At 42.2% G+C, this 15,567-nt stretch overlaps 3 protein-coding genes across 4 annotated transcripts; 1 reads left to right on the top strand and 2 right to left on the bottom strand.

Annotated features, from left to right (window-relative positions):
- Window positions 1–70: 70 nt before the first annotated feature.
- On the bottom strand, window positions 71–3,292 carry LOC139332821 (intracellular hyaluronan-binding protein 4). Of its 2 annotated transcripts, none has more exons than XM_070964935.1 (8): window positions 2,881–3,292; window positions 2,273–2,417; window positions 1,934–2,077; window positions 1,769–1,840; window positions 1,601–1,681; window positions 1,070–1,241; window positions 608–793; window positions 71–342 (listed from the first exon to the last, which is right to left on the bottom strand). In XM_070964935.1, exons 1-8 carry the CDS (start codon window positions 3,107–3,109, stop codon window positions 277–279), a joined length of 1,095 nt encoding a protein of 364 aa, XP_070821036.1. In that variant the 5' UTR covers window positions 3,110–3,292; the 3' UTR covers window positions 71–276. The 2 variants fall into 2 exon arrangements, with proteins under 2 accessions (XP_070821036.1, XP_070821035.1); XM_070964934.1 differs by having other exon boundaries at window positions 76–345.
- A 2,407-nt stretch (window positions 3,293–5,699) lies between these two features.
- znf367 (zinc finger protein 367) lies at window positions 5,700–10,758 on the top strand. Its single transcript, XM_070965296.1, has 5 exons — window positions 5,700–6,272; window positions 7,182–7,332; window positions 7,675–7,794; window positions 8,190–8,328; window positions 8,473–10,758. The coding sequence occupies exons 1-5, from the start codon at window positions 5,994–5,996 to the stop codon at window positions 8,732–8,734; spliced, it is 951 nt and encodes a 316-aa protein (XP_070821397.1). The 5' UTR covers window positions 5,700–5,993; the 3' UTR covers window positions 8,735–10,758.
- Window position 10,759: 1 nt separating this feature from the next.
- On the bottom strand, window positions 10,760–14,626 carry slc35d2 (solute carrier family 35 member D2). The gene is made up of 12 exons (XM_070965295.1): window positions 14,267–14,626; window positions 14,085–14,118; window positions 13,920–14,006; window positions 13,757–13,824; window positions 13,595–13,666; window positions 13,381–13,449; window positions 13,158–13,260; window positions 12,904–12,996; window positions 12,740–12,807; window positions 12,548–12,626; window positions 11,350–11,432; window positions 10,760–10,987 (listed from the first exon to the last, which is right to left on the bottom strand). The coding sequence occupies exons 1-12, from the start codon at window positions 14,392–14,394 to the stop codon at window positions 10,864–10,866; spliced, it is 1,008 nt and encodes a 335-aa protein (XP_070821396.1). The 5' UTR covers window positions 14,395–14,626; the 3' UTR covers window positions 10,760–10,863.
- Between the last annotated feature and the right edge of the window lie 941 nt (window positions 14,627–15,567).

Below are 15,567 nucleotides of genomic sequence, written 5' to 3' on the forward strand. Positions count from 1 at the left end.
ACCTTTTTGCCCAGCTGAGTACAGTTACATTATTGCTCACATAACCCCTCTCAGTAAATAAATCCAGCTCCATAGTAAACTTGCAAAAGCATTTATTCTCTGGGACTCAAATGCTAAATAGTGCCTTTGGTGATATAGAACAAAGTAAATCAAGTACAATAAAACCCCAAACCTTAGAACAGCAGAAACATGAGAACAGTGGGGTTTTTTTTAAGCCATGTGTTCAAGTGCAACCAATACTCCCCACAGGAGATCCACCCAGAGAAGTGAAGTCAGTTATCTTCCTGCTGATAGTGCTGGGAAGTCTTCGGGATCATCTGGGTTAGGAGCCAGGTCATCCTCCTGCTGGGAGAACAGTGTTTTTAACACCAATTACATGACATGTTCCTAATATTCTGGGAGGATTGTGTTGATTTTCTTCTTGGATCGCTTTATGTGATAAGAACATTGATTACAGTGCAGAAAATCCCAATCAAACAAATGCAGTCACTTTAGAAAATTTGACCAACGCTCATATGCAAACGATCAAGTCATTGATTTAATGCCACATTTTTTGCCACAAGACTGATTTGCATTTATCAGTGCGGGCCACGAATCAAGAACTTACCCTCTCCAATATGGGTTTGGCTCTCTCTGGGTGACTTGTCAGACCACCTCGTGCTCCCCTTCCTCGACCGCCACGGCTGGGGCGCCCGAGACTCCCAAAATTGATGTCCATAAGGGAGGTGATGTCATTGACAGACCTGCGGAGGAAGTTGCCGTCATCCATGTCCTCCACAGTCCCTTTGAGGCTCTGAAGATTGGAGGCAAACACAGCAAAACACAGTAACATTCTGGCCAAGAGGAAAGGTTAGGAAAAGCCTGGACTGAAAAGAGCCCGGCACAGGACAGACAGCCTCAGCTCGATTCACCCATTTCCTCATAAACACATTTCTGAAGGCCTTGCAATTGTATGTTACATTGAATCGTCACTGGAGGATGAGTCCACCAGCAAGCTCACGGCTGCGCTTTCATCAGGTGTTCTTAGTTTTCTTGTTGACAGATTCCACAAAGTGCTTCACATTCTTACCTCCAGGTGCTTTGACTGGTGGATGACCTTGGCTTTGGAGGGAATCTTGTTCTCTGCTTTGCGGATATTAAACTCCGCCTTGGGACGACTGATCTCCTGCATGGCCTTCCACTCATCCAGGGTCATCTCCATGGCAACCTGCACCACCATCTCTCCATCCTCTTCCATTGCTCTGTCATATTTGGGACAAACGTCATCTGTCAGCCCACTTTGTGACTTTTCTATATTTTAAGACTAAATATAGTGACCCTGCCTCATTAAGAGGTTGTGGCCAGTGCCAGTATTGTTGGTACTGAGCAAGCAGTTGCATTTTTCATAAATACAAACATTAAAAAAAAATCTTCAATACATTTTTTTTTTTTTTTTTTTACACATTTTGGATCAGTAGTAACTTATGCAACTTGTTGCGCTGTGCTAATACAAAAAAAGTCCAGACTCATCGACTGTCACTCTTGACTGATGAGTCTACCACTGTACCAGATGATGTGATGCCTTTTTTTTTTTTTAGAAAGATGCTTATGTGTCACTCACCGATGCTGATTCTCTTCATCCACAGGTATTTGGGGCTCCTCAGATTTGACTGGAGCATCGGACGTCACCTCCATTAATTCACTTCACAAAAGGGATATGGATGAAAAGAAGCAAATCCGTGTTGTGTACAAGTTGTGATTTCCATGTCGTTAATCCAAGTTCACTTACCTTGCAGCTTCCTCAACACAACCCCAGTTCCAGGGTCCCCTGCCTCCTCTCTTTTCCTCAGGGGAGATACCTCTGCAATGAAAGCAATACAACATTATAAAAACCACACAAGATGAAGAGCACAAGCTTTTCAAACTGGATTGCTATTTGAACACAAAGGCTTACGTTCCATTGTGCCGATCGTACTCTCTCTTGCCCCTCGGGTTGAAGTTGTCGGAGTTCCTTGTGTATCCTCCTCCGCCTCTTGCTCCTCTTCTACCCCTGATCCCCCCTCTGCCTCTGAAGTCAGTGTCTGCATTATTGGAAGGCCTGGGAAGCAATCAGATTAAAACTCTGTCTCTTATCTTTACTCACTTGTTTTTACTCATTTCATTCAAAATAACAGTTGACGCTGATTCTAATTCGGACAAATATTTGTCAGTGGTGGTGCTGTCTAAACCAAGCCTGTGTCTAGTCTGGAAACCAATATGCAGTTTTAACCTCAGTCTGGATGAGAACACATACTTGGAGACAGAAAACTCCTGTGGATACTCCTCTTGGTTGGCTCTACGCTCCCCAAAGGCAGCTCTCTTCGTGCCCCTCTGGACCTCCTCTTTGCCATCTCTGCTCTCCACCACTGGTCCAGGACGAGCCTGCTGCTGCTTACGGACTGATGACAGAAAGTGAGGTTGCGATACACTAGACACATATTGTGTTGATTCATCATTTCCTATTTGATCTTCATTAAATGTTTGGTCTGGCAAATCAAGCAAAACTGACCATGTTGGAACCACTGATCTATTACAGTCTGTAACAACATATTTTTTCAATTGAATCAGCAAATGGTAGGGTGTCATGTCAGGAATAAAAGTGTGCAGTTAAAATAAAATCAGGAGGATGGTATTTGGCTTCAGACAAGCCCCCACAGCCACCCACCCTGACAGCATGCACATGTGCTCAGCAGCCTCGCTGACCTTGCACCATCAGTAGCTGACAAAGCCTGAGCAAACTGACCACTCTTGGCTGGTCCGTCCAATCTAGAAATACCAGCAGCGGCCGGAATACTTTGGCTTTGGGTGGGTGGGTGAACGGGGGGAGTTGTTAGGTCTCGTGCAGCTCAGCGGTTAGCTCACCTGGAACCGGGTCTTGACCATCCAACGCGAGTGGGAGGCGTCTGTCCCTCTGGGACTCCTTCTGGCCAGGTTTTTTCTGCTTGCCTTTCTTCTCCTCATCTTCCTTTTTCTTTTTCTTCTTCTCCTTCATCGTTTCCACTTCGCTCATCAGGTCGAACGGGTCCGCTTCGTCATCCAGAAGATTCCCGAACCTGTTCGCCACAACGCAACCGAAAGCGTCCGGTAGCATTTTAGCCTGCGTATGATGAAGAAACAAGGCAGTGTACAAAGAGTGACTCCCACGTCAAGATGAACTCATATCTTGCAAATAATAAACAGCAAAAAAAAAAGGGGGGACGAGCGTTCGCCTGCCCTGCTGAGACGGAAAAGAGCTGCGGAGGGCACTTTCCTGCCCCAGCAAATATCAAACAAATGGCCGCAGCAGTTTGTCCACACTTTTAAACGTTTGCACGTGTGGAGGAAGCGACGCCACGCCCCCTGCTCATCAATAGGATATTCACTAATCAATATTCAGCCACAGACCTGGCCCAGTGCTCTGCCGGGGCTGGTACTGTAGATTATTCTCTGCTTAGTCAGGTCCTGCTGCTCAAATTGGCACAGAGACTTAAGTCAAAGGGAACTTCATTTATTATATAAAAAAGTATCCTGGATAAAAAAAAAATACACAACCTTCAACAATGAAACCATAAAAACACACTTACATTTTTAGGTTAAATGAATGGCACTAGCATATTCCAAGCTATCGTTTACTTACAATAGATCTTGATATGTTGTTTTGTTTAAAACTGGTTACACTGATTAATAAAAAAACACTAACCACTGGAAAATAATATAACATTAGCGTAAGTCGCCAGTATTTGGCTGAAGATTATCAATGATTTTTCAGTGAAGCTAGCTGTTAGCAATAGGTTAGCTAACATTCTGAGTGAACATTTTAAATGGAGCAGTTAGCTAGCTTGTATTTCTCTCTTACAGTAAACATTGCAATATCCAATTTTGGTTTGACAGCTGGTAATTAATCTAAAGTTGGTTATAGCCCACATTTATCTTAATAGAGATTAATACAATTGTATAGCTCAGTGGATAGCTAGGTATCACGTTTCTTACAGCTAACGTTAGTTGAGCTAGCTGCCGTTAACACCTGGTTTGCTGTATTTTAGATAGCATAGCTACAGTTAAAAAAGAGTATCCCTTGTATTCCTTCACCCCTGTCATACAGATGTAATCAGAATCAGAATAATTCAGAATAGAATCAGATAGTTCTTTTATTTTCAACATTTTATATTATTAGTAACTGCAATACTTAGTACTACTTAGAGTTAAGGCCTCATAGACTCCTATTGAGCAGTTTGATGCAGGGCCATTTGTACTTTACGAGTAGCCTACATTATAGTCATCATAGGTCTGCTTTCATTTGAGGAGACATTTGATGAGGCATCGATCTCAGCTGTGTTTGGGAATGCAGTGATTGTTAAGTAGTCTTGACTTCACCATGTAATGGCACAATTTGAAGGATATTCTATCAAAGTCTACACATGCCCTTTGTGAACGGTTCAGCTTGAACTAAACTTAGTAGATCAGTACAAACTCCAAAACGATTCACAAACTGCATGCATTTCTATTTAAATACTGTTCAAACAAACCTAATTTAACTTCATTAATTATCTGACAAGTGACCAACTGATATTCATGAAATAGCCTTATGAATGTACATACATACTTTAATACTCAGATCCATATATTTAAACAATATTTCATCAGCATATCTGAAACCTGATTAAGCTGAGTCACTCACTAGCAGCATGAGTCAGGGTATATTTCACATAATGAAAACTAGCTTCATCTAGTGGTCAGAGTGGAAAGTACAAGTCTATGTTATAAATGATCCAAAATAGCACCAGCACATTTAAATTCAGCACAACAGTGTACATTTATTAGCAAATCAGTTCTCTATTGGTACACTAGACTAGGGTAATGTTTCAAAGGCACACTGTAAAGTGCAGTAGGATACATTTGGATGGCCTTTTCTACAGTGAAACAGTGCATGACTGAAGAAAAAAAACCAGACAGGCTGATAACAATGGTTTCTGTTGCACCAGTGAATAATTGATAAGTATCATTTTATTTCAGTTATTTATATGGGCATGTTTTTTGAGCTGTTCCCTCTACATTAAAATTCAAGTCCTATTGTGTATAGATTGTACCTTCCTATTATGCAAGTAAGTCTTTTGAAACAACATATTGACTGCTTTATGTGGATTTTTCATGAAAAAATACAATTTGGGGTTAAACTGTAGTTTTCTTAATTTACACCACTTTAACACAAATACATTTTCAAATAACCCTTAGTGTCTTTTTCTTTTTCTCTCACACAGTACACTCTTTGTTCAGGTATGTACGCCCTAAAATGATTACGTAACTTTGGCGCCTCTGGGCCACCGTTTCTTTTCCCTTTAAACTGACCAAAAATGTAATAACATAAACAGACTCTTCAGCGCGGGAAAGAGCCATCTGCTCGCCTGAAACGTAAAATTAACCGCCCTTCTCTCTCATTGGCTTCGTCGTGGCCGAACTCTCGTTCTGCTCGTCTTCATTGGCCAATCTTAATGTCAGCATGCAAGAGCGCGCGTCAATTGTTTAAATCTCATTGGACAAAAACGTCTTGACCAACCATTGTGCACAGCTCTCCCTCTGCCCTGCCTATTGGCCCACGGGCTTACTCGGTGGATCTATGTAGCTGCTACCATTGGTTACTGCTAACACGTGGGCTCAGATTCCTGCAGCCGATTGGTTAGTGCACTGCTCAGGCGCGATTTTGCAACGCGGGACAACGTTCCTGTGGGCGCACACAGGCAGTTCAGAAGACCCACTGCATGAAGAGGGAAACTTACCATCATCCTCATATCTGTCTGCATCTTTGTGGCAATTTGGTAGCGAAGAAACGGATCCAAGGTTTTTGTCTGCTCCTCTTTGGAAATGAAGGACATATTCACTCCAGACTGAAAAGGCGCACTAGTTATAACTTGTTTGCTGTTAAAATAATCAGTTACAGTTAGAACTTTTACTGTTTTTGCTTTATTTTGCAACTAACATCGGAGTTTGACATCCACACAATGGCCGACAACAAGCACCCGCATGTTATCTTCTGCAACGACTCGCCCAAAAGAGTTTTGGTGTCCGTCATCAAGACCACCCCGATCAAACCGAGGGCAGCGGAAGCCCTCACGCCGACAAGCCCCGGTTTCAGCGACTTCATGGTCTACCCGTGGAAATGGGGGGAGAACGCCCACAATGTGACTCTGAGCCCGGGCTCAGGGAGCGGGGCTTCGTCGCCTACCGGGACCCAGACGGCCAGGGAAGCGGATACAGCGCCTTCACCCGACCAGATCAGGGTAGGTTCAGATTATTTTAATCGTAATGTTGCTGAATATAGCGCGTGGTAAGACAGATGCTGTTGCACTGACTGAGTAGTATTTTAAAGTCATGCTTATTTCTTATATAGTTTGAGACTTTTGACAACACAGCGATACACAAATAACACAGTATTTATAAGTTGTAACAACACGTGCACTATGTTCAACTGCTTGTAATAACACCGGCTGTGGGAAGAAAAGAGTGCACGTTTGGCCATACTGATATCTTTTAAAGACACAAACTTTTCCAAACTGAGTCGTTGTGGAATATGAATACAGTCTAGTGGTTCACTGTTAATTTCTCATGATGGCACCACATAAAACAGCGAAATTATGTTTGGAGTCAGCCTTAATATGGCCGAGATGGAGAGTCATTTAAAAAAACGCCCGCGCATTAGGGTGTGACATGGTGGATTTTAAACCCTGGTTACTTCCTGGTTCTGGAGCAGCTGCTCATACATGACGTCTAGTCGCGCGCCAAAAATGTAACCGGATGTGAATGAATTATAGTGGACAAACGTGCATCCTGCTATAACACGTGAGCTCAGAGAAAGGACTTACGATTGATATAATGTTGCAATTCAATACAGCAATAGTAAAGTTTCATAAAAATGGCAACAATTTTCTTATAATCATGTACATAATGTATTTATAGTAGTATTTGTACTTTTTATTCAGTATCTTTTTTTAATGTCCCAGTGTGGGATTATTAAAGTTTAGTGCTTATTTAATGATTGATATTATGTTGCTTTGTATTAAATATTTCTTTATAATACATATGCATAGAAAATAAGTATTAACATTATCTGCCACATATGGTTGCTGTTCAATCGGAAAAAAGGTGCTGATGGTGTAGCTAATGTGAAAACTGTGTGTTCTTGCTGTCAGGATGGTATTCGCAGAGGGCGTCCACGGGCTGACACCGTCCGGGAGCTCATAAGCGAGGGGGAGACTTCATCCAGCCGCATTCGGTGTAACATTTGCAACCGAGTGTTTCCCCGAGAGAAGTCTCTTCAGGCTCATAAGAGGACACACACAGGTGAGAACAGGGAGGGAGGAGCGGTGAATGTCAAGAATATTTTATAGTCAAATGACAGGTGCCTAGAGAAACAGGTGGACGTACTGTGATTCAATAATGCCCTTTCCTACGCTATTAGAAGCAGGAAAGGTCGCATTAACGCTTGTTAAAACATATGTAACAGTGACTGAACAGGCTGGGGGACAGCTCTTCTTGTTCTGTGAGAGCAGCGCCTGTTTTTTTGGCTTTAGTGTTCACATTTGAAAGGAGTGTACTGTCTGTGTGTATCAGGAGCAGCTCTGTGTAATGACAACTGAATTGTAAAACAATGACAATACCGTGGTCTGAACAATGTCCCCCCAGGAGAGAGGCCCTATCTGTGTGACTACCCAAATTGTGGGAAGGCGTTTGTCCAGAGCGGTCAGCTGAAGACGCACCAGCGGCTGCACACTGGAGAGAAACCCTTTGTCTGCTCTGAGAAAGGTGGGTTTTGGAGAAGACCATGATTTTCAGCTGAGTGCTCTTGAAGTGAAGCTGTTTGGAAGAAAAAAGCTACAAAGTCAAGGTTTCGTGACCTTTCACTTTCAGGTACTTTCCAAAGACGTGAAATGTGGCTTAGTTGGTGAGGCCAGCTGGAGCTTTTTAACTGGCTGAGTTATATTTCAAGCATTTGGAAAGTACCCAATAAACACAAGCCTGACAGTGTAACTGTATGTTATGACATAAACGTACAAGCTGAAAATCACCACCAGAATTTACTAACATGCCAAACAACAACAGCAAGAATGAGGAGATTTTAGCTTAGCTATTCTAATCACAGAGACACATGGCCTGTAACCGCTTACTAAATGTATTCATACCTGTTGCTTTCTCTGCAGGATGTGGCAATCGGTTCACACATGCCAACCGTCACTGTCCCAAGCATCCTTTCTCCCGCCTGAAGAGAGAGGAACCAAAGGAAGGCCTGGGGAAGGCCCAGTCTGTGGATAACAAGGCTGTGGCAGAGTGGCTGGCAAAGTAAGTGAATATACAGGTGGGCTGAGCAGAAGTGGCCTGTTTTGTGTCAGGACCCACGTGTTTGCACAGTGCATTACACATAGTACATTTAATGACATTTTCTGCTTACACTTTATGTTAATATATCCTTCTCTCTCCTTGCAGGTACTGGCAAACCCGTGAGCAGCGTGCCCCCACGACCACCAAGGTGAAGCCACAGGGCAAGGCAAGAGCAGAGGACCAGGAGCAGCAAGACCCCATGGAGTTCCTGCAGTCCGATGAAGAGAATGGAGAAGAGGAAGAGGCCGCAGAGGAGGAGAAAGGCAGCCAGGGAGGAGGTGCCGCCAAGCGCCGCCTCCAGGAGCAACGAGAGCGTCTCCACGGTGCCCTGGCACTCATTGAGCTGGCCAACAACCTGTCTGCCTGAACACCCACCTCCTGACCCCGGACTCCCTTCCCCTGTCCCTCATACCTCCAGTCCCATTCCGCCTTCCTGCAGTATGTGCTGTAGCTAGAAATTGTTCATAAATGCAGATCAGCGACTAGTTTAGTTTGTTCCATCAAGTTGTAAAACCAGACTTTGAGAAAGAGCTGAATTGGCCTGAGATCAGTGTTATGCACTCACACCATCTATTCCCCCCTCACAGCACCAGGAAGGCACAAGCTAAAGCACCTTATTCAGCTTCCATTTTATCCTTTTAGGCTGCTATAATCGTAGAATTGACAATATGAAGAATGTTTTTCTTTCTCCTGTCTTCTAAAGGCAAAGGAAGAGTACCTATTATGTTTTAATTTGTCGTGTTTGCACTTTGACGGTAACGAGTTGAAATATGTTGTGAGTGTAACAGAGTGTGTATGACTGATGTATATATGGATTAAGCTCAGATGGACAGAATGATAACAGGGTGTGGTCAGACAGACAGTAGGAAATGTCAAGTTGCATTCGAACTGTCAGATGGCCTCTCATGCTCCCAGGTTTCAGCTCCAGCATTGTAAGCGCAATTTCACCGCCACGAATAACAGTAGTGGTGGTAGAAATAGACCGATGAGGGATATTTTATCCTCACTTCTAAAGTACTCTCCAAGTGTGCGTACATGGATGAAGAGATGAAAACAACTCAGGGGAGCTGGATCAGTGGCATGTAACATGGTCATTTTTTTATATGGGAATGAGAGGTGATCATTGCAAGCCTAATCCAGAGGTCTGGTTAGGAATAAGACTTTTAAATAACCCAAACTTTGACAGCTTTTCTCATTATATACACATAATTATGTCCGCATGACATTAGCAGAGGCGTGCAGGAAAAGACCACCTCGAGCTGACTTTACTGCCTTCTGAATGAAGTTTTATAACTAAATGTTACAACGAACTGCGGTCCTACAATACTAAAAAGGTCCAGAGTACCTTTTACAACATGCCATATTTCCATTTCCAACTGCCGTTTTCCTCGAAAATACAAGAACCTTGTGTCTATTTTCCAACCAGACGGGAGATTTTTTTTATTATTAGTTGTTTTTTTTTCATTGGATGATGTCGGTCACCTTTTATATTAAAAGGTTTTGGACCAGTTATGATACAGGCGTGGTATCATCTCACTTATGTGATATTTATTTCACCATATTTTTTATTAACATTTTGTTCAACTGTTCGAGAGCCCTGGAATCATTTGATGTGTGTAAAGAAATATTCAGGCGTCACACTTTCATAACATTTAAAGTCCATTTAGAATATGTCACAAATTTAAACATCCCATCAATTTTGATTAAGCACTTACAGCCTCTAGTAAGTCTTGGATTAAGCTTGCAATGCACTGGAGATTAAATTTGTCATGTGTCCAGGAAAATGGCACCTGTTTTGTGTAGTGCTGGCTTTTCTTTCTTTTTTTTTAAATCTCTTTTCTTATTGTTAATGACAACACTACATCCTTCAACACTGTATGAAGCGTCTCATAACGGCCCCACCTCTGGTTGTTTTGGGGAAACCCCCACCGGCAGCCTGTTGTTTGATTCTGTTCAATTTAGAAATTTCCCGTGTGGAGTTACGGTGAAACTGGAAGGCAAGTGAATTGTTGATAATCAAAACACCAAATGATTTTTTTTGTACCCAATTATAGTATATTTTGAAGCATTTCTAACCCTTAGTCTTTTTTTGCGGTTTCAGAAGAGTATGGCATTTAATATATAAACATTGTGTTTGTTAGAATATTGAGTGTGCACAATTTGTGGAGATTGGATTTTAGTTTCAGTTTTCCCCCCCTGCTAACATCCCAACAGTTTTCATGTTTGTTACATGTATAGAGCTTGCTTGGTAGACATTTTATTACACATTTCAGAGGTAAGATTTCTCTTACAGCCTGTCCACACTGTTATATAATTGTTGGTCTTCAATAAACATTCACTGAACCTGACCCAGAAATGATGTGCACTTCTTGTCATGATTCAGTAGGGGAATTCAACCCATTCATTTTAAATTAATATAAAAAATTAAGTGTAGAGGCTAATTTATGCTCCAATATGGAGCACAACAATGCCACCAAGTGGCGAAAGCTAAAATAGTTATTTAGTACTTCCTGTTGAATCTTCTGTGGTGTCAATCTTCAGCTCTTGTACTTCTTCTGTGTTACTTCTAGATGGTTGGGTGTGAAAGGTGAGGTAGGAGTACGCTAATCCACCTGACATACTGCACAGGAAAAAAAATAAAAGCAATGAGGTCATGGAAAGTAATGTTTGCTATCGCTCAGCTGTTAGGCAACAAGCTTTAGTTCATAGACGCCTGGCATATTTGACTTTCAGTCTTCATAACAGATTAACTAATCCATTACGAAAGTTCAGATTGTTGACATACTTGTTTTGCTCTGGATTGGAAATAGGAAACTGATATCCCAGTGCTTACAGAACAAGAAATATTTCATCACAGTCCTCCGCCGTTTGCCAGTTGCTGTCAGGTACCGTTCAAAATGACACTGCATAAAATATTTTGCTAAGCAAACATAAAAACAACAGAATAAAAATAAAACTAGAAAGGAAAAAAGAAATTCTTACCAAATGCTGAGGCCGAGGAAGTTGGTCCATGAGAACAGGTAGTCTCCACCCACAAAGATGCCAATGTAGGCTACTGCAACATTCTTCAGAGAGTTCGAACATAAGTTAGTGATGACCTCAGTAGAAACTGAGCAGATAAAAAACACATTACCTCCACCAGGAAGGTAGTTTTATGACTGATCCACATGCAGCTGAGATCTTTCATGATTTTCCACAGTTAAAGTTGGGGTAGGGAGGTTTTCAGCACATTGTAACTGAAGTTTTCTGAGAGAAAACTAGACCAGGTTCTGCTTTCAGGCTTTAAAATCTAGCACGTGACAGGACACTTGCATGTTCCTTTAGATGGTGAAACCCTAATTCAGTGGTGAATTTAGTAAAATTGTGTGGAAGATTTTGCAACATGTGACACATTTCCAATACCTCCTTTGCCTACAACAGCGTTTCGGAGTTAACACGTGTGTGAACGCGTTCCAGCTCCACATGGAGCTTCGGGTTCATTATGTTCGATGCCATGCCACTCACATCAACAAGCAGCAAAGAGGCATGGCGACAAACAGAGGGGAATAATTTTTGAAGGGGGACAATGGTGTGTGTGTGTGTGTGTGTGTGTGTGTGTGTGTGTGTGTGTGTGTGTGTGTGTGTGTGTGTGTGTGTGTGTGTGTGTGTGTGTGTGTGTGTGTGTGTGTGTTTGTGTGTGTGTAGCTGTTGCTGGCACAAAGCTGAGCATGTCCAGTTTCATTTTCCATGTTCCCCTCACAGCCAAAGGAGAGTGTTGCTGAGACAGTCCAAAAAGATGTCTGGACCATCCTCTCATCACAGCTGTCTCTGAAGCCTGGGGCGCTCTGCCCTGGAGGCCACAGAGCACTGTGGTGGCATCTTTGAGAAGACGAGACGTGGTGAGAGGGACCGACGTCTTGGCGAGGTTCGTGCCATGAAGACTGAGCCCTTAGAGGCATGTGGTTTCACTGGCCAACAGAGTCCTTCTGCTGTCCTTTGAATTTGTAGGTTTGGTGTGAGGAGCTTAGTGGAGTGATGCAAGGCAGCAGAGAGACAGGCTGAGGGTCTTACACTGTGTATGATCAAACCGCCCACTGCAGCTTTAAAATAATAGATTTGGAGGCTTTGGAAACCTTGGTGGAGATATTCCCTGTGTGTGACAACTAGTCTAAAAATATTATTCCCATCAGTGTGTTCTTACCTTTAGTGCTCCCACTACTGTGGTAGTCAGTGCTGAGTTATAATAGCTGCACAGGACTATGGAGTACATCAGCACAAACCTGAAAACACAGAACAGGGTCTTTAAACCTGGCTGTGGCAGAAGTGGAAGAATGATTTAGGAGTTGCCACGAAGGTGTAACTGAAGAGTTTGAACTGAATTATAGTGACATACCCCATGAAGCAGGACACGAAGAAACAAAAAATAAATGTGGCTTTAACCCAGTCTTCAAATGTGACTGCCTGTGGATGAGAACATACAGGGTGGTCAGGCAGCACGAGCATACAGTTTTGGGCACAAACACAGAGAAAGAAAGCATACACTGTTACTGTATTTACCTTGTGTAAATCTCCAGTGATTGCACTTGCCAAGAGAGTCGGGATGATAATTAGGAGCGCATTGTAAAATAAGACACCATACTTCCCAAGGCCCTTAATATAAAAGAGGAAAATATTAGATGTAATGTGACCAAAATCAAACACACACAGATAATTTGTGGAGATGTAACAAAGAGCAAAGCATTGCTCTGAAACTACCAGCAAAATACAGTACAAATCCTTTCTGTTTGTACAGAATGTGCAGCGAATGTTACCTCAATGCCAAGTTTCTTCTTGGTGTACACACTACTGGCGGCAGTGAAGGCATCATTGAGCAGGATGAAAGTATATCCTTCGACATCGAAGGCCAGGTCAGAACTAGAGAGGGACAGTTGGAGGGAAATCAGAGGTGTGTGGTCTGCACTTGGTTCAATTCTTAGGCAATCTAATGCATGAAAAAAAAATCCAATTAAATTAATTATCTTATAAAATACATACCTTGCAGCAACCATGGCACCAAGGACTATGGTCAAAACACTGTACACGAGGCGTTTAGGAAAGGTTTTTCTGTAAAAAGGAGCACAAAAACTTTCAGATTTAAAACCTTATCCTGCTCCAGTCTACTGACTTTAGGTAGATTATAACATTAACTGTAAAACGTAAAGTGCTTCAAAGCTCTAACAGCAATAGCAAAATTAGAGAGATCTCTTACTTTAGTATATATACTTCCAAGATCATAGTCATCAATATGGTGAATTTCCGTAATACTGTAAACATGGGTAAACTGGAAAAGATGAGAGGAAAGACACATTTATAAAAACTGTGAAACTTAAAATCTGCCAAGTTAGTTAACATAAAGCCAAACTGGTTAAACCTGAGTTTTTTGGTGCTTGCCAGTCCTGTAATATGGTTTCCAACATACAGCAAAGGAAGAGGGAAAATCTGGCAAGACAATAAAGGCGTGCAGTATTTTGGAAAACAGAATACAATGAAATAAAGATAAAAGATCTTTTTTGGGAAAATGGGAGAAGCTTTACCTTTAAAAGGATACTTCTGTCAAAATCTTGAAACTGGATTGCTTTGCTCGTTTTAGCGGCATAGAGGACAAGAAGTGTGGTGATCATCTGAAAGGACCAAAGAGATGATGAACTGAGAGTCTGTCAAACAAACAGAGGAGGGGAAAAACACAGCGGATAACTGACCTGGCCAATCCCCACACACATGTATGAAGGAAACCTGCAAAGCCAAGACATGAACAGCAGAAAAACAGGCTTCAGGGGGACAATGACTCACTCAGTGTAATTATAATCTTCCTGTGTGCGTGATCATTCTCCACTGACACCTTATAAACGACTCCATGACAGCGCGACACAGCGCCACATACCTGAAGCTCGTCAACACGGTTTTATTCACCACCGTGGTGAGAAACGAGCTGCCGGCGTAAAACACAGCGGAGAGCAGCTTGTGCAGTGCGGGATGTTCAACAGGTTCTGGACCGGCTTTGGCGGACATCTTCAGTCAGTTTAAAGACACCTGGTGGACTTTTAAAAAGTGTTCCCTTCAGGCGGGGCAGTTCCTGGTTTATTGCAAGGTCCACCTGGCTGCAGACTGGGAAGCGCGCAGCGACCACAAGCCAATCGTATACAGGAAGTCATGTGACATCAACTGCGAAAGCAGGAAAATCAGAGTCCTGACTTTTTACTCATGTAATTATAGCAGATGGAAAGTTTGTATAACTTGGGTTTGAGTGCATCATTACATACGACAATCTGCAGTGTTTCACTGACCACGCAATACCACACACTGTGTTACTTGAACAATTTTAAATGGCTGATGACTCAGTTTTACTGTTAAGATCCAGATCCTACGGTACAAACATTCACCATACACAGCATGAATGTTCAACTCTTATTTGACAGTTGAACATCTACATCCAAACACACGGGCCTTACCAGAAGTACACAAAGTATGTGGACAGTAGAGTCTACTTATTTGCTTTTACCACAATAGTCTAATCACGTCATAATATGGCACCTTTGCAAGCTTTAGGGCCAAATGACATTCAGGGTCAGCAGGTCACATGATGACATTATACCCAAGTCAGCATTCATGTAATTTAGAAATTTCTTAAGCAGTCTGACTCCCATCAGCGAGGCCTTTTCAGCTTCAGTCTTTGCAGATCACCAGGACTCTGACTGCCAGCTGGAAAACACAAAGCATTAATGAGCACAAGCACAAAGACTTTTTGAAATCAATATCACGATTAACTGTGTGTTACCTCAGTAATGACGGATGAAATAATGTCAAACACATGTGAATCTCAGTCCTCACTGTGGAGCTCTTATTAATAATTGGTAGAGAACAATAAAACACAAAATGATAGATTATAACTGACTAACATTTTCTTGACATATTTACCGGTTGATGCAAATGGGTTCTGTTTCACATTTCCGAACTGCCAAAAAGTGGCATTACAATTAGATTTGATTCTTTTATGGCTTGTTATCTCATCCCATCCACTACGAGCTTTAAGGAGTGACAGCATTTGAATATTACAGTAATATTATCAACATGCTTGAATGACAGACTGTTAGCTAGACGGTAGTTAGAAGTTGGCTAGCGTCAGAGCTAAGCAATGTTACTATTCTCAGCTACAGTACTGCTTAACAAAATTCACATTGAGTG

This window comes from Chaetodon trifascialis, chromosome 6 (genome assembly GCF_039877785.1).
Source record: "Chaetodon trifascialis isolate fChaTrf1 chromosome 6, fChaTrf1.hap1, whole genome shotgun sequence".
Lineage (NCBI taxonomy): Eukaryota > Metazoa > Chordata > Actinopteri > Chaetodontiformes > Chaetodontidae > Chaetodon > Chaetodon trifascialis.

Bases quoted from the DNA above. Each gene is read 5' to 3' on its own strand.
- slc35d2 (XM_070965295.1), bottom strand. From the start codon at position 14,394: ATGTCCGCCAAAGCCGGTCCAGAACCTGTTGAACATCCCGCACTGCAC. The intron at 13,450-13,594 runs GTAAGAGATCTC...TCCTTTTTACAG, and splicing joins TTGGAAGTATATATACTAAA to AAAAACCTTTCCTAAACGCC. The intron at 11,433-12,547 runs GTAAGAACACAC...AACTCTCTGAAG, and splicing joins CAGTAGTGGGAGCACTAAAG to AATGTTGCAGTAGCCTACAT.
- znf367 (XM_070965296.1), top strand. From the start codon at position 5,994: ATGGCCGACAACAAGCACCCGCATGTTATCTTCTGCAACGACTCGCCC. The intron at 6,273-7,181 runs GTAGGTTCAGAT...TCTTGCTGTCAG, and splicing joins CTTCACCCGACCAGATCAGG to GATGGTATTCGCAGAGGGCG. The intron at 7,333-7,674 runs GTGAGAACAGGG...ATGTCCCCCCAG, and splicing joins TCATAAGAGGACACACACAG to GAGAGAGGCCCTATCTGTGT.
- LOC139332821 (XM_070964934.1), bottom strand. From the start codon at position 3,109: ATGCTACCGGACGCTTTCGGTTGCGTTGTGGCGAACAGGTTCGGGAAT. The intron at 794-1,069 runs GTAAGAATGTGA...TCCAATCTTCAG, and splicing joins ACCAGTCAAAGCACCTGGAG to AGCCTCAAAGGGACTGTGGA. The intron at 346-607 runs GTAAGTTCTTGA...CTGTTCTCCCAG, and splicing joins CCAAACCCATATTGGAGAGG to CAGGAGGATGACCTGGCTCC.